The 15,303-nt window shown below is 47.1% G+C and overlaps 7 protein-coding genes across 7 annotated transcripts; 5 read left to right on the top strand and 2 right to left on the bottom strand.

Annotated features, from left to right (window-relative positions):
* Positions 1-298: 298 nt before the first annotated feature.
* Positions 299-1,362, top strand: AGABI2DRAFT_204991 (hypothetical protein). The gene is made up of 4 exons (XM_006461232.1): positions 299-444; positions 498-600; positions 669-1,132; positions 1,189-1,362. Exons 1-4 carry the CDS (start codon positions 340-342, stop codon positions 1,285-1,287), a joined length of 771 nt encoding a protein of 256 aa, XP_006461295.1. The 5' UTR covers positions 299-339; the 3' UTR covers positions 1,288-1,362.
* A 468-nt stretch (positions 1,363-1,830) lies between these two features.
* Positions 1,831-5,417, top strand: AGABI2DRAFT_221981 (hypothetical protein). Its single transcript, XM_006461231.1, has 13 exons — positions 1,831-2,026; positions 2,076-2,098; positions 2,150-2,172; positions 2,229-2,403; positions 2,457-2,638; positions 2,691-2,724; positions 2,775-2,821; positions 2,879-2,944; positions 2,993-3,210; positions 3,259-3,713; positions 3,769-3,896; positions 3,944-4,440; positions 4,498-5,417. Exons 1-13 carry the CDS (start codon positions 1,856-1,858, stop codon positions 5,038-5,040), a joined length of 2,562 nt encoding a protein of 853 aa, XP_006461294.1. The 5' UTR covers positions 1,831-1,855; the 3' UTR covers positions 5,041-5,417.
* Positions 5,418-5,427: 10 nt separating this feature from the next.
* AGABI2DRAFT_69305 (hypothetical protein) lies at positions 5,428-6,756 on the bottom strand (the record flags this gene model as incomplete). Its single annotated transcript, XM_006461230.1, has 5 exons — positions 5,428-5,685; positions 5,735-6,086; positions 6,139-6,417; positions 6,470-6,501; positions 6,619-6,756. 5 exons carry the CDS (start codon positions 6,754-6,756, stop codon positions 5,428-5,430), a joined length of 1,059 nt encoding a protein of 352 aa, XP_006461293.1.
* A 369-nt stretch (positions 6,757-7,125) lies between these two features.
* hspC (heat shock hsp70 protein) lies at positions 7,126-10,108 on the top strand. Its single transcript, XM_006461229.1, has 10 exons — positions 7,126-7,205; positions 7,255-7,303; positions 7,357-7,618; positions 7,672-7,747; positions 7,799-7,875; positions 7,926-8,944; positions 8,997-9,200; positions 9,254-9,872; positions 9,923-10,025; positions 10,084-10,108. The coding sequence occupies exons 1-8, from the start codon at positions 7,149-7,151 to the stop codon at positions 9,511-9,513; spliced, it is 2,004 nt and encodes a 667-aa protein (XP_006461292.1). The 5' UTR covers positions 7,126-7,148; the 3' UTR covers positions 9,514-9,872; positions 9,923-10,025; positions 10,084-10,108.
* A 497-nt stretch (positions 10,109-10,605) lies between these two features.
* Positions 10,606-11,644, top strand: AGABI2DRAFT_192818 (hypothetical protein). Its single transcript, XM_006461228.1, has 3 exons — positions 10,606-11,192; positions 11,254-11,486; positions 11,542-11,644. Exons 1-3 carry the CDS (start codon positions 10,626-10,628, stop codon positions 11,573-11,575), a joined length of 834 nt encoding a protein of 277 aa, XP_006461291.1. The 5' UTR covers positions 10,606-10,625; the 3' UTR covers positions 11,576-11,644.
* A 1,349-nt stretch (positions 11,645-12,993) lies between these two features.
* Positions 12,994-14,144, top strand: AGABI2DRAFT_204976 (hypothetical protein). The gene is made up of 2 exons (XM_006461227.1): positions 12,994-13,487; positions 13,546-14,144. The coding sequence occupies exons 1-2, from the start codon at positions 13,056-13,058 to the stop codon at positions 13,963-13,965; spliced, it is 852 nt and encodes a 283-aa protein (XP_006461290.1). The 5' UTR covers positions 12,994-13,055; the 3' UTR covers positions 13,966-14,144.
* Positions 14,145-14,186: 42 nt separating this feature from the next.
* On the bottom strand, positions 14,187-15,206 carry AGABI2DRAFT_118191 (hypothetical protein; the record flags this gene model as incomplete). The annotated part of the gene is made up of 1 exon (XM_006461226.1): positions 14,187-15,206. The coding sequence occupies one exon, from the start codon at positions 15,204-15,206 to the stop codon at positions 14,187-14,189; it is 1,020 nt and encodes a 339-aa protein (XP_006461289.1).
* Between the last annotated feature and the right edge of the window lie 97 nt (positions 15,207-15,303).

Below are 15,303 nucleotides of genomic sequence, written 5' to 3'. Positions count from 1 at the left end.
AATTACGCTCTGGTCTGGTTGGGTGCATCGTTGACTTATTAGCGTATTATCACCTCCAATGATTTCTGTGCCTAGCCGATACCTAGACCGATTTTTCCGAATTCCGAATAACCCTGGTCATTGGTGTGTAACGAAGCTGATTCATCTGTGAAGATTACGATCACCTGAGCGGACCGGGACTAGTATGACCGAGGAGTATTCTTATCTCACACGCCACATACAGAGATTAGCAATTGGTGATATACGCCATTTGTTACTCAGACATAAGACTCCCACCAAGTATATATTTACCCATGACGTGAAATCTCACACTTGGATTTTTGTACTCACCTCGAAGCCATGTCTATCCCAGACGCACAAATCCATCCCGTAGCGACGGGTGCTGCGAGTGAGACGGTAGCAAAACATCAGGATCCTCAAGAAATTACACTCTGGTCTGGTTGGGTGCGTCGTTAGTGTATCAGAGTATCTAATCGATTGCTAAGGTGGACGTCCAGTTTTGTCCCTTCGTCCAAAGGATTTGGATCGCTCTCGAGGAGAGGGGAATTCCGTACCAGTACAAAGAAGTCAATCCTTATAAGAAGGAGAAACATTTCCTTGGTTCGTTTCAAGTGTTTATCTATTGTCATCGGACGTTGTGCTGACTGTATGCGCCTTGAAATTATAAGATATCAACCCCAAAGGTCTCGTACCCGCTGTCGAATACAAGGGAAAGGCATTGTATGAGTCACTCGTCCTTCTGGAATTCTTAGAGGAAGCCTATCCTACGGTCAAGCCCAGTCTGCTCCCGGCGGAACCATACGATCGGGCTGTGGCTCGAATTTGGGTGGATCATATCACCAAGAATTACCTTCCGGCATTCCATCGACTTGTGCAATCGCAAGAACCGGAAGTTCAAGAACAGGCACGCAACGATTTAATTGAGGCTCAAAAGAAGCTGGTGGCACAAGTTAAAGGCCCATACTTCTTTGGGGAGCAATTTGGAATCGTTGACATTGCTGTGGCGCCTTGGATTGTAAGAGATTGGGTTATCAGCGAGAACAGAGGATATAGTAGGAGTCAAGCTGGAGAAGCTTGGACGAAATATGCCAAGGCGGTAACTGAGAGACCAAGTCTGTTGAAGACGGAGAGCGTGAGCCTTTCAATCAATATAAATCTTATAGAAGTTCGACTGACCTTTTGGAATAGGATAAGGAACATTATGGTCAGATATATGGGCGTTATCTAAGGAATGAAGCTCAGAGTGAGGCTGCAAAGGCAATAAGAGCCGGAAAGCAGATCCCTTAAGGCTAGAGTGCATTAAATGAAGTTATGCAGGACATCGAAAATGATATCGCATTTGAAATCGAATATTGTTCATCCAAATGTTCCATGAGAGGCGCACTGGGATTTGTCTATAAAACATTTTTCCTTTGGAGCTTTTTTCCAATGGGATCTCCTCAGCTATTCACGTTCACCCGTAGTTTCAGATACACACATTCTAAACAATAAAGCAATCTGCGTCGCTGTAGAGCCTAGAGCCTGGGCCGGTGGACATCCTACCCGCATCCTCCCGCATCACGATTGCTCTCTATGATTGGAGACTTAATTTTATCCTTTCGTTGAGAGAATTTGAAATTACCAACCATATATAATACCACCGGATCAGTAGTTGGTACCTACTTCACGCTCTTGTACATTTGGCTGTGTTTGAAATATTCAACATGCTACAGTACATTGATTCCCTGCCCCGTGTAATGGCTGTCCTTTTCGCGTGTCATGTTGTTTGTAGTTTTATGATTTATCAAAAGCCGGGGTGACGGCTGTTGAACCCCGCCTCATACATGCCCGCGGTGTGCACTCTGCATCGCCCATCATGCTCTCCAACTCACTCACTCGGGATATGGGGCTGAAAGCCGGCCCTGTCTTACTTTACGCCCTTGTCAAACACTACTTCGACCGAGTGAAGGATAGAGAGTCTCTAGGTTCAGACCGGCTGGCCCGGCAGGACGAAGTTCTCTACGATGAAGTTTTCCACCTTATCAAGGCAGGTCTATTTTGTCTACGCCTCATCTGATAAGCTTACCGCAGGATAGTCCTTCATGCATGAATCAACGTTGTGAGTGTTTATTTCCGAAATCTCCATTATCATCTTATCAATCTTTCGAAGCCACACAGTGGAGGAACTCCAAGGTTTGCATGTGTTCGTGAGCTATGCAAATTACCAGCCTTATGCTTGCCACCATCAGGATTTTCGAACACTCAGACACCTTCTTCTCTTTCAACATATCTCGTTAGGGTAGTGGTGCCCTTAACAAGCTGCGAAGAGGCAGCAAAATACCTCGTGGATGTTTTCGGTGGTGAAGATAAGGCGAGGGAAGTTGTAGGTGGCTTCAAATGGTGGCAGGCGCGCACTATCGAAGGGTATGTTCCAACTCAGTTTGCCTTACGGGCTTGGGCTGATCTTCTACCACAAGCGTTGATGCTCAGTGGATAACAGCCAAAAAGGATTGGCGCGAGGCAAAGAAACGTCGCAAGACACAACAGGAACAGTCGACGCAGTCTCCTCCAGACCAGAATGTTTCAACTAATGGCGAAAGCAATGGTACATACGAGAAATATATGGACGACATGCGGTGTATTTTGTACATACACGGCGGTATGGCATGAATGATTCGCCTCATGTTTGCACTTATGAATCGCTCTATCAGGTGGCTATTATTTTGGAAGTGTGGATCAGGAGAGGTATTATGAATGCAATCTTTGCTCGAGTAACGGCCTAAATTGCTGTATAGATACAGCATACAACGCCATGCACGCAAGACTAATGGTCGTGTATTCGGTGAGTCTTTCGAAGTTGAAGTGGTAATCTCCGCTGAAGATGTATTGGTTTCCGTAGCTGTCAACTATCGCCTTGCGCCACAATACCCTTTCCCTTGTGGCCTCCATGACTGTCTTGCTGCTTGTCAGTTGAAAGGCACTCAGAAGTGAATAAGCTGACCAGTTTCTATAGACCTTTATTTAATACAGCCACCTCCTGATGCGAAACATTCCGCCATAAAGCCAGCACATATTGTTCTCGCGGGTGATTCTGCGGGTGGAGGCATGTGCTTAGCTCTGCTTCAAGTCATCCGAGATGCGGGGTTACATCTCCCTGCGGGAGCGGTCTTGATCTCTCCTTGGTGTGATTTAACGCACTCCTTCCCGAGTATACATACCAACACTGCCACGGTTGGTGGATGCTTCATGTTCATCTGCTTTTTTATTTATGTTGTCTAGGACATATTACCACCCACTGGGCTATCGCTCCATAAGCCCAGTATTCTATGGCCGCCACCTTCCCGCGACGAGTCTGTGCGTTTTCATGAGTCGTTGCGGCAGAAGGTGAGGCGTGCTCTCATGGGTCATCTAGACCAGCAGCCGAACAATCTGAAGAGCGAGGAGCCTGTAACTACATCAGCGGAGGCCCCACCCGTTCTAGCCCAGGACCCGCCTGTGGGTAGGGGTGGGGCTTTGTCACGTTCACCCGTCGGTGAAAGCGGGCCTCAAGTTACTTTGCCCAAAGGAGAACCAGGAGAAGGTCTCCGGGTCGATAAGCAAGTCCATTTCTACGCGCAGAACAATTTGCTGGCGCACCCTCTTGTCAGCCCAGCACTTGGCTATTTAGGTGGTCTTCCGCCGTTATTCTTCATTGCTGGTGATAAAGAGGTGCTACGAGATGAGATTATCTATACGTAAGCTACATATGCTTTCGGGCCGACGCCGAGAAGTCTCTAACATGAGTTGCAGAGCACATAAAGCAGCCTACCCACACAAGTACCCAGTCAAGGAATCAGCTCGAAATCTATATCCACTATTAAAAGACATTGACAAACGTTTTCCCAATCCAAGTTCGGTGCATCTCCAAGTCTATGATGGTGAGTATATTATTGGCTCCTTTAGACGGTTATGAATACATTTCCAGGAACTTGCCATGTCCTGCCTGTTTTATTCTCGTTTTCAACGCCGGCCAAGTTTTGCTTCCGGGCGATAGCTTCTTTCATCAAGCTTGTAGCAGGCATGCCCCTGACTTCTCCTGTTTCTACCAGTGATTCGACAGATATTAAATTGACTAGAGTCAACTCCTTGCCTACCATTCCGCGTACAAAATCGCCGGAGGGTTCACCCGGTAGTCTTCACCCACCGACGATGAGTGATAGATATGCATCATCTTTGAGCGCTCCTGTGAGTGGATCTGGGTCTGCTCTTACTCCTCCCAGCGGTGTATCTTCAGTCCGGAGAAAGCAATCAATCCGTCGTACAATGTCGATCAAAATTACTCAGGTGAATCGTATGTTTCGTCGGAAAACCGGAAACCCCGAGATAATCGTGCAAGATAACAAATTGACAAGTGTTACAACTGAGGTGCTGAGCCCACCAGAACGATTTGCAGGAGAAACAACAATATATGAGAGTATCAAGGTTAGTTTAACAATCCTGCTTCTAATTAGAGCTGGTACTCAGCTTGGATTCGAATAGGATCCTAAGGCCTTCGAGATGATACGGGAGAGGGTATCGACTCAGGGCGTGATTCGACCTCTGGAACCTGAATCAGATTTGGAAGGCCTCGCGGTACCGGACGCTCTCATTGGAATCCTTTCTGAACGGATTATAAAACGATACGTTGATAACGAAGAGGTGTTTCAAAAGAAATTTAAACAAACGTATATATCTATCAAGAAAACCCGGAAGAAGAAACTTGAGTACATAGAGAAGGAATCTAGGAAACGATTTGGTGCGTCCAGCAATGGCAAAAATAGTCCCGGTGGAAGTCAGATCAGAGTACGAGAGCCTCAATCGTCAGTTTGGGGCTATGCATGGGCGTTGGGGGATAAATATGAGAATCCGCCACCGAGTAGTATTGTTGCAAGAAGAGACACAGAAGAAGCACTCAAGCTGGCGAAAGTAGCTGATCAGGCGATGATAGAAGGAAGCGAAATCAATGCCAATAACTTGTGGAACATCATCATGAATGCTTTGACTCCACCTGATCGTGAAGTACGCGAAAGGGGCCGAGGATAATTGGGAGAGGAAGAGAGAGAACCTGGGAATGTAGAGAAGACAAGGGCGAGAGGAAGGAGGGATGGGAGCCTTTCACATATATATAGAGGAAGGGCCAACATCATCATCATAACACTTGCGTTAGGAGTCTACATAATTTCCGTGAATCGGCAATTAACCTCCTTCATTGGTTTGCCAGTATATCCTCTACTTGATGTACAGTAATATTTAATAGACTACAGTCTGGCTTTGGATGTCACTATGATCCCGGCGTCTTGTAGCACTTTTTGAGCCAACTTGCCGAAAATATGGAAGGTTTTGGCATGTAGGTGGGCGTGTTCAGAGGTGGCTTGGCGTCTGGCGTAGCGGGCTGCGATGCCTTGCGCTATGATGGCTCCCTGTAAAACATCAATAAGGAGTAGTGAGAAATAAGAAGAGGTATGACAGACTTACGCGAAAGAGGTTCCAACTGCGAGCGAACACCAACTCAGGAATTGGATATGGTTGTTTGAGGAGCCGGGAGTATTCACGTTCGAGGTCGTCTTTTGGGATAGGAATGCCCTCGGTTGTGTTCTTGAACGCGCGCATGGTGGAGGGCGTTGCACTGGATGGCAAGTCTTTAGGATCTATACTCCAGGGCATGGTGAAGTTGGCGAAATCACTCAGCTAGAGAAATATCAGAAGGTTTTCATGTGAATTTTGATCAAACACTTACAGGACTGCCCAGTGTACTTAATTCCCAATCCAGAATACCAATGACACGGTTTTCAGTGGGATGGAAGATCATGTTGTCGAGTTTGTAGTCCCCATGAACGATTCGACGACCGAGTTTCGATTCGTCGGGTAGGTTGTTGCGGTACCAGTTGAGGAGCTCGTCGTGTAATGGGATGTTGCCGACGGGTTCGTTGGTTTCGACGTCGACGGCGGCGGCTTGGGCGGCGGAGACGCGGGAGAGGGATTTGATTTGGCGGGGGAAATAGTCGGTTGGGGGACCGAAATTGGAGAGACCGATGCTGGCTGGGTCGATAGATGAAAGGGCTGCGAGGGAACGGACTGCAGAGAGCCAGCTATATACGGTTTTTTTGAGTTACAGTTGAATAGGACTCCGGGAGGGCATACCATTCTCGTCTGTCCTGGGAAGATACATCTGGCATGCGGGAATCAATGAAGATACGTCCTTCGAGGAATTCCATGATATAAAAGGGGGTGCCGATGACAGATACATCTTCGCAGAGGAGGATAGGTTTGGGAACAGGGACCTTTTGGTCTGGTCGTGTGTTTGGGTTCTGGTTATGTTTGTGCAAGGCATCGAGGACTCTAAATTCACGTTCAACTTGATGAGCGGTTTGAGAGAGCAATTGACCAGCGGGCTTTTTGCGGAGAACCCAGCGGGCGTTGCTGTTCACACATAATTGGACTAGATTTACATACGAGAGATTCTGCTACTCACTCGACGTCCCTTAAGAAATATGTGGGGTTGGACTGGCAGTTCGATTAGTAAATACGATGAACAAGGTATAACCTCGATGCGCAGACCTGGCCAAACTGAAGAGCTGAGTTTGCATAAGGTTATGTATGAGATAGCTATGGTATTCTCACTGTGAACTGTTTAACGTCTACGGGTGCCTTGATATCAGAGGTATTCTTTGCGAGAAAGGCATTCAGCTTGTCGACGTCAATGGTAGCGCGGATGTTTCCATAACCTCCACCAGTTTGTTTGGGTGCAATGTCAGCCATTGGGTAGGTATCAAAGAAAGAAAGAAGTGAGGTATGCTACAGAGGCGTTGCTATTATTACAGTACAGTGTAGAGAAACCAAACGGAGACCGGGTATATGTGTTTGCCGGTAAGAGCAAAATGTCAGGAGTTTCCGTCGCCCACAGACGCCGTCGGGTTGGTCGCCGCAGGTCGCCGCCTGTCGTCAGGAACGTCAATGAACGTAATTGAACGTAATACAAGCCAAACCAGCCTACGTGGCCAGTTCCCGTTCCGAAAAAAAGAAAGCAGTTTGTGAGCTCCGCCGCACATCACGTGAATGCTCGGGTAATTCCGCAAGGGTAGGCTCGACGCGTATGTAATCCGCGCTTCAAAATTTCGAGCCGTCATCCTTTCTTTCTCCACTCAACCACCATGTTCACTGCTGCCCGTTCTCTTCGTTTCACCGCGACGCGGTCTGGCCGCTATGCAGTACGTTCATGACCTTTCCCTCTGCAGTGTATGTTCAACCCGTGCATAGGTGATTCCTCCCTCCATGACGAGGAGGAACCTGAACTCGAAAGTCAATGGTGCGCGTCTTTTCTTTTGTTCACTCTCGCATATGCTCATCCGTTCTCTACAGGTCCCGTCATTGGTATTGACTTGGGAACAACCAACTCGTGTGTTGCAATGATGGAGGGTCAAACGGCTCGAGTCATTGAAAACTCCGAGGGTGCACGTACGACACCTTCAGTGGTGGCCTTTACGAAGCACGGTGAACGTCTCGTTGGCCTGCCTGCTAAACGTCAGGCCGTCGTCAACTCTCATAATACCGTTTTCGCCTTCAAGCGTTTGATTGGTCGTCAATTCAAGGACAAGGAAGTGAAAGACGACATGCGTCACTGGTATGCCCCGTCTCCAAAGACTACCTTACGTTCTCCTTCTCATAATTATTTAGGCCGTTCAAGGTTGTGCCTACTGCCGACGGTCGACCAGCTGTCGAGGTTGAAAATGGCGGCAAGAAGCAGACATTTGTAAGTTTCAGGGGTATCTCACCAGGGAATGCTTCTCATTTCGTTTCTTAGTCAGCCGAAGAGCTGTCGTCAATGATTCTTACAAAAATGCGCTCTACGGGCGAGGAGTATGCCAATAAGACAATCAAGTGAGTGCCTCTTATTTCGTCAACGCAACTTGGGCTCTAATTAAGTAAAGTCATGCCGTTATCACCGTTCCCGCGTATTTCAATGATGCGCAACGTCAAGCAACCAAAGACGCTGGACAAATTGCTGGCCTTGACGTCCTTCGTGTCATCAATGAACCCACTGCCGCCGCACTCGCTTACGGTTCTGAACGTGCTGATAACTCAGTCATCGCCGTCTATGATCTAGGAGGTGGAACGTTTGATATCTCCATTCTTGAGATGCAGAAAGGTGTTTTCGAGGTGAAATCCACCAATGGTGACACCCATCTTGGTGGTGAAGACTTCGACATTGTCCTCGTCGAGTATATCCTTGACCACTTCAAGAAGGAGGAGGGCATGGACCTCAGAGGCGAAACAATGGCCATCCAGCGTGTCCGTGAAGCAGCCGAGAAGGCTAAGATCGAGCTTTCGTCGACCAGCCAGACGGAGATTAACCTTCCCTTCATTGCTGCCAACGCCGCTGGCGCCAAGCACATCAACATGAAGATCAACCGTTCGCAATTCGAAGCCCTTGTCCAGCCACTCGTCCAGAGGACCATTGACCCATGCAAAAAGGCTCTCGCTGATGCTGGTGTCAAAGCAAGCGAGGTCAACGACGTCATCCTCGTCGGTGGTATGTCCCGTATGCCCAAGGTTCAAGACACCGTCAAAAGCATTTTCGGTCGTGATCCCAGCAAGGGTGTCAACCCTGATGAAGCTGTTGCCATTGGTGCCGCCATCCAAGGTGGTGTCCTCGCTGGCAATGTCACCGACATCCTTCTTCTCGATGTCACTCCTCTTTCCCTCGGTATCGAGACTCTCGGTGGTATTATGACCAAGCTCATCAACCGCAACACTACCATCCCTACCAAGAAGTCGCAGGTGTTCTCGACCGCTGCCGACGGTCAAACCGCCATCGAGGTCAAGATCTTCCAAGGTGAACGTGAGCTCGTAAGAGACAACAAGTTGCTCGGAAACTTCAACCTGGTTGGCATTCCTCCTGCTCCCAAGGGTGTACCACAGATTGAAATTACATTTGACATTGATGCTGGTAAGTCTCGTTGCTCTACGCACACGACCATTTTGCTCACTCTGCTGGCTAGATGGTATTGTCCACGTCAACGCCAAGGACAAGGCTACAAACAAAGATCAATCGATGACCATCGCTTCATCGTCCGGTCTCAATGACAAGGACATTGAAAAGATGGTTGCCGATGCCGAGCAATACGCCGAGACCGACAAGGCCCGTCGTAACCTCATCGAAGAGGCTAACAAAGCTGACTCTATTTGCGTTGATACTGAGAAAGGTTAGTGAAAAGATGTTCAACCTGTTGAGCCAAATGCTCAATTTGCGTTATAGCCATGAATGATTTCAAGGATCAGCTCGATGCCAGTGAGAAGGAGAAGGTGACCAAACTTGTCGGTGAACTTCGCGAGCTTGCTGCCAAGGGTCAAACCGGTGATGCTTCAATCACTGCTGATATCATTCGCGAGAAGATTAGCGAGACTCAGAACGCCTCGCTCGGCTTGTTCCAGAAGGTGTATGAGAAGCGTGCCGCTGAAAGCTCATCATCATCATCGGAGTCTTCTGAGCCTCCTAAGGAGGAGAAGAAGGACTAAGCGCTTCGATATGTTTTCTCGGTGATACTCCCAGCTCGGTTTGTTTTGTCGCGCTTAAGTCGCATCCGTTCGTTTGACCTTTGGTATCATTAGACTTATTTAAAAGTACGACATTTGCATATATTTTATGGCACATTTGCATACATCTCTAGTTCAATCCCTCCCCCCTCTCATGTCTAGCTATGTTTTGATGTAATCAATAATGACTTCTTTTTCTTTGGGACATGCAATGCTCGTTGTGACGTTTGATTAGTGGGATGCTTATTGTCTATCCAGAGGCTGAAATCGATTATAATACTGTTTAGTAAACGCTTCGACCATCTCTTGTGTCGATTCAGGTAGATCGTGGATGAAATGGCCTTGACAGCAGAGTGAATCCAATGGAAAGGATGTCGTGTTCAACACTTACCTGGAGATCCACCAAAGTGAGCAAGAGTTGGAATGACGGTATTTGGGGGGACGACGGTATTATCTGCAATTCTGACGCAGTCTTTTATGATAGTGAATTTGCCCTAGATTGCTCAGGGTTCAGGTGGACAGTTCAGCCAGACACTGAGGAGGGGGACCGACAATAACGCAGTTCTTGCCAATCTCGACATTATTGCCAATGGTGGCAGCTTCGACAACGGTGCCTGCACCAATGTGAACATGATCACCAATTTTCATGGGGTAATAGTTGAAAGCGCCCCGAAAGGATTTATAGGGTGGTCTAAGCGGGTGCACTCATTGCGACTGCGTAGGGAGTTGTGGTGGGGGGCGTACCTCACGACACATCCCTCGCCGATGAGACAATATCGACCGAGCTGGATGACGACGGTATGGCCTGCGGCTGTTCTTCTGAGGTCGCCTCGGATGATGGCTCCGCTGGAAATGATGGTTTTTCCGCCAAGGACAATATTTTGAGGACCGGCGATGGTCGCTCGACGAGAGACTTTGTTACCTGTATCCTAATGGTATTTGGTATTTAATATATGAATGTCCTTAAGTTGCGAGAAATCTTACAGTTTCAATGTATTCTGGACGAGAGTAGTAAATAGGGGGTTCCATGGAAGGAATGTGAAGGGAGACGCGTGACGGCCCGGCCAGACTTGACTTCGGCTTCAGCATCCACCATGCTTATTCCCCGGCTTCTCGTTCAGCGGACACTCCTTCGTTCACTTCCAACAACGAGAGTTCTATTCTCTAGGACACTTCATGTCAAACAGACTCTTAGACCACTGGCTCATACTCCGAGCGTCGCGAAGTTTTCAAGGAGGAATATAGTGACAACTTCCGCTGGTACGACCACAGAGTCAACTTCTTCATCGGCTACCACTCCAGTCCAAAACGAAACCGAAACTGACACTCAACAACCACCTGTTTCTCTATACGACCAAGTCTATGTTGGACCATTAGAACAGACATACAAAAGACTTAAACTATTTTCAATCACGTCTCTCGCACTATCCACCACACTCGCGCCATTTATATTCGTTGTTGAATCTAGTTTACCTATGAATGCAAGAATAGCTCTGGCTATGATTGCTATTACTACGTCGGCGTCGAGTACAGGTTTGGTGGGTTGGTGTGGAAAGTCGTATGTGACTCAGCTCAAGTATATTCGGCCGGAGGAGAATGGTGGTGCGGAGGGTATGGAGATGACTACGATGTCGTTGTTCGTGAAGCCGAGGATTACCAGGGTAAGTCATTACATCTATATGAGCTTTTTTTTTAACTGACTATATGTTGCATTCGATCCAGGTTTATGATCCCTCTTTCCTCGTTGAGTCTGGACGACCATTTGCAAAATGGGAATTAGCACAGACAGTGGTTCTTTCAAAAGAGGAGAGTGAAGGTGAAAGGAAGATTGAACCGGGACAGGAAGAGACTGTTGCCGAGACGAGGGATAAAGATGGTAAACTTCTTGGACGTTGGGTCGTTACTTGGGGAGAGAATGGAGAAGGAACGTGTCGCGAGATTGGCAGTGTAGTAAGGTAAAGTTTGGTCTTCGTACCTTTGGGGTATATGGGCAACTGACGCGTGTTACAGATGCTATAGTGTGCATGAAGAACTTTTACCTTGAATATCTTAATTTTGTGCGAACTCACTTTAATTCTACAGCGTGGTTTTGATACACGTCTAATTCTTGATCTCGATGGTTTGAAGATTTTAAAAGAGTCGATTGTGATAAGATCTTACGTTTGAAGGATGGCATTTAAATCCCCATTCTCTATCAATGAATAAGGTGGCTACTTATCGTCGCCGGACCCACATTCAAACCCGAGGCTAGGCCTGGGCTAGGCTTGGAAGTCTTAAAAGACTGATACCCATCTTCGTCTCTCATGACTTCCTAGACTCACCCAACGACATACGCAAGTCTCAAATCATCCAGTGGAAACGGTATCTCGTCTTCCTCGCTCCAAAAGATAGAGCCACAGCCCAAAAAGTGACTTCCACCAATGTCGCGCTGACTATCGCTTACGCCAAGCAAGCGCTGTCTTCGGTTAGCGATGACGACGGAGACCGTTCCCGTCTCTATATCTTACAAAGTCAATTTCCATATGCTGTAAGCGGTGAGCAGATGGCATTTCGCGTTTTGTTTGTGCCACGCCACTATCTAGGAATGGCTTGCTCTACTTGTGGAGGTTTTTTCCTCGCTTGGTGTTGCAGTATGACGCGTGGTGCGGGTGGTAAATGTGACTAACGTGCTCATTTTTTGTCAGGTGCCTAACTTCGTAGTGTCGACGTATCTTTTTTTATCAAGCTCGTGGACTAATATCTCATGTGAATGTGGATCAGAATTCTTAATGCATGGGCATCTATTTAGTTCCCGGCCGCCCTCGGGCACTACAAGATCCCTATCAAGATTATTAGTGGCTGGTACGTGGTTCGTATCAGACAGGTAACATAGTTCTATTCTCCGAAGTGCGTCGGTATGGAATGCTTCCCGGTCGACCTCGGTGAGTTTATTGCATCTCTTGAATGGATGGAATGTTTGTAAAACACCGATTTGGCTGGAAGCCACTATTGCCCCCGATGGATTGATTGGCTGACGTATAACTTTCAGATCGGCTATCAGTGACTTGTTCGTCATTTATCCACCCCAAAATCTCACTATGTCAACGACGAAATGCTTGAAGCCCACTTATCCTTCTGATGAATTGTGTAAGAAGAGACTATACTCCGATTTTACAAGAAAGATACTTATTGGAAGCGAACACGAGATCAAGTCCGCTTGAAAACGTGGAAGTAATAAGCGGTACTCATTGGCGTTGATGGTGTTTTTTTATAGATGCAGAGTTCTTGCTTCTTAATTTGGATGATACGTTCTTCTATGACGGATGCGCGAGGGTTGAGATGTGGGTGATGAAGCTGCGGTGCTACATTGGGTGGCTCGGTCGGAACTTGGATATTAACGTGTCAACTGTGGATGTGGGTTACTTAAAGTCACGGATTCGTTGGAATTACCGGTTTACCTCACTTGATATCAGGCCACCGCTGCTATATACCTCGAACGGGTTCTTGCACGCACCTCTCCCCCCTTGGTCTTGGACACTATCACTATGCAATACGACGGCAGATATTCCTTTGAAGCCGCTGATGCAGACGTCATTCTCGTACCGGCAGGGGGATACTCCTCAGATATCAGGGTACATCGATGTGTGCTCATAGCTGCATCCCCGTTCTTCCGCGACATGTTTTCTCTTCCTCAACCCCTCGACAATGATTCCTCGAATTCACTTTCTACATGCGACTCTCACGTTCCTCGCATTCCAATATCAGAAACCCGAGAAATCTTCACGAATCTGTTATGCTATATATATCCAATTCCTCGCCCGGAGATCAACTCCTTGGAGGAAATAAGGGAATTATTGGCTCCTGCACTCAAGTACGACTTTGTCATTGCTGTGAATGCATTGAAGGAGATGCTGGTGTCGCCGAAATTCCTTCAAGAACATCCTTTACGTGTTTATGGTATCGCAAGTAGTTTTGATGTGAGTTTCTCTCTTCCACGTATCTTCCATTATGTGATGTTGATGAACTTTTGATCAGTTGGAAGAGGAGGCAAAGATTGCATCAAAGTATACGTTGCGCTTCAATCTCCTTGAGACGCCTCTCTGTGACGAAATGAAGTACATATCCGCATACTCGTATCAGAAACTGATCAATCTACATCGTTCTCGCGGGAAAGCCGCATCAGAACTCATCAAGGCACCGCGTAGCCTCAAATGCCCTCAATGCAACAGTTACGGTCATAGCTCGTATGGGAATCCGAAGTGGTGGCAAGAGTTTGCGAATAAGGCTAAAGCGGAGTTGCTTGTCAAACCTACGACGGAGGGGATATTTGATATGGATTTTTTGAAGAGTACGTGTGTGAATGGATGTCCGAAGTGTCCTATGAGTTTGTTGGAGGCTGGACCGGTGTTGATGGAGTTGAAAAAGCAGATAGATGCGTTGCCTGCGACGATTTGAAGCAGTGCTACTATGCGGTGCCTATCTATTTATTTTTGACTTAGATTCTTCTTGATATTGGTCTACTGGGTCTTTGGTTGTCATGATATGCATGGTATTATTGCACTTTGCCATTTACCACTCTCTATCATTGTACTATACTACAAGTGTTCATACTGTATATAAATATGTACTTGGTTGAATCTTACACGACTTTCGTATGCAAGGCACGTATTATAGAATCAGGAAGTAGTGAATTGTGCAAGTAATCCATAGTGATCACTCAACCAATTTGAGTGTAGTGGGGGTGCAAGGTGCTCGCCCATACCAACTCGTTCTATGGAAACAGGATTTAGGTTACCCGAGAAGAGGACTTTATCCAATCTCCCGACCGGAAATCTTTTGCTTGGAGGTTGATACCCCCAAGTATAACCCCTGTCGTCGGGACGTAGTGCTTCCCAACAATCAACCAAGCCCACATTATGTGGAACTTCATGGTCTCCAGGGGTAATGGCGTTCATATCCCCTGCGACAAGACCTCCATCGGCAGAAGAAATGAATTGGGAGATGAGCTCGAGTTGCTTGGGTCGTGCAAGGTCAGCATACCCACGAGTTGATTCAAGATGTGTGTTGCAAATACGTATACGAGAGGTGGTTGTCCGGGAAGGAAAACTTTGAGGGGAGAGAGGAAGTTTTGGTAACTCAAGATCGACAATAAGGACATCCCGACCCATAAAAGAGTTTTCAAATGGGATACGAGCCACACTAGCAATGGAGGGTATCAAACTCCGAGGAATAAGGGTTATAGTGCCATAGGACGCTTGAAAATGTTCGTGCGAGATATCCGTCAAGTCATAATGTGTTCGTAAGAAAGGATGAGAGAGTATGGACGGGAAGGCGTCCATATCAACTTCTTGAAGAAGAATGATGGTTGGAATACTGTCGCTTTGGGCTGAGGAGATTTGTGTATGATTTTGTAATGTTTGTATGTAGTCAAGAATCGCTGTGGTCCTCTCGGGAATGGATGGGGACGTAAACTCGATATTCCAAGACAGTACTTGAAACTTTGAAGGCGTTCCTAATGCATGACCCTGAGTCCGACGAAGGTCTTCGAGTAGAAGGGGCTTCCAAGTATTAGTATGCCCGTCGAAGCGGTAGAGATGTTGGTTATCGAGAAAGCGACGTAATAAATCTGACCGCCTGTCTGTTTGTGAAGTTGCGCGAGGTCGACCGGCCGCCCTTCCAACAGGAAGGAGGCACATTTATTTCACTAACAGAGGGTGTAACTAAGCGAAGGAGGGAGATTCAGTCAATCTTGCAGATTGATCTGCAATGACTATGTACAAATTCGGAAAAATC

The sequence above is a fragment of the Agaricus bisporus genome (assembly GCF_000300575.1).
Source record: "Agaricus bisporus var. bisporus H97 unplaced genomic scaffold AGABI2scaffold_5, whole genome shotgun sequence".
Lineage (NCBI taxonomy): Eukaryota > Fungi > Basidiomycota > Agaricomycetes > Agaricales > Agaricaceae > Agaricus > Agaricus bisporus.
This window is presented reverse-complemented; position numbering and strand designations above follow the sequence as displayed.

Coding starts and splice junctions, on each gene's coding strand:
- AGABI2DRAFT_204991 (XM_006461232.1), top strand. CDS start 340: ATGTCTATCCCAGACGCACAAATCCATCCCGTAGCGACGGGTGCTGCG. Junction 445..497: donor TTACACTCTGGTCTGGTTGG/GTGCGTCGTTAG, acceptor GTGGACGTCCAG/TTTTGTCCCTTCGTCCAAAG. Junction 1,133..1,188: donor GTCTGTTGAAGACGGAGAGC/GTGAGCCTTTCA, acceptor CTTTTGGAATAG/GATAAGGAACATTATGGTCA.
- AGABI2DRAFT_204976 (XM_006461227.1), top strand. CDS start 13,056: ATGCAATACGACGGCAGATATTCCTTTGAAGCCGCTGATGCAGACGTC. Junction 13,488..13,545: donor GTATCGCAAGTAGTTTTGAT/GTGAGTTTCTCT, acceptor ACTTTTGATCAG/TTGGAAGAGGAGGCAAAGAT.
- AGABI2DRAFT_192818 (XM_006461228.1), top strand. CDS start 10,626: ATGCTTATTCCCCGGCTTCTCGTTCAGCGGACACTCCTTCGTTCACTT. Junction 11,193..11,253: donor TGAAGCCGAGGATTACCAGG/GTAAGTCATTAC, acceptor CATTCGATCCAG/GTTTATGATCCCTCTTTCCT. Junction 11,487..11,541: donor GAGATTGGCAGTGTAGTAAG/GTAAAGTTTGGT, acceptor CGCGTGTTACAG/ATGCTATAGTGTGCATGAAG.
- AGABI2DRAFT_221981 (XM_006461231.1), top strand. CDS start 1,856: ATGCTCTCCAACTCACTCACTCGGGATATGGGGCTGAAAGCCGGCCCT. Junction 2,822..2,878: donor GACTAATGGTCGTGTATTCG/GTGAGTCTTTCG, acceptor TGGTTTCCGTAG/CTGTCAACTATCGCCTTGCG. Junction 3,211..3,258: donor TACATACCAACACTGCCACG/GTTGGTGGATGC, acceptor TATGTTGTCTAG/GACATATTACCACCCACTGG.
- hspC (XM_006461229.1), top strand. CDS start 7,149: ATGTTCACTGCTGCCCGTTCTCTTCGTTTCACCGCGACGCGGTCTGGC. Junction 7,206..7,254: donor CGCGGTCTGGCCGCTATGCA/GTACGTTCATGA, acceptor ACCCGTGCATAG/GTGATTCCTCCCTCCATGAC. Junction 7,748..7,798: donor GCGGCAAGAAGCAGACATTT/GTAAGTTTCAGG, acceptor TTCGTTTCTTAG/TCAGCCGAAGAGCTGTCGTC.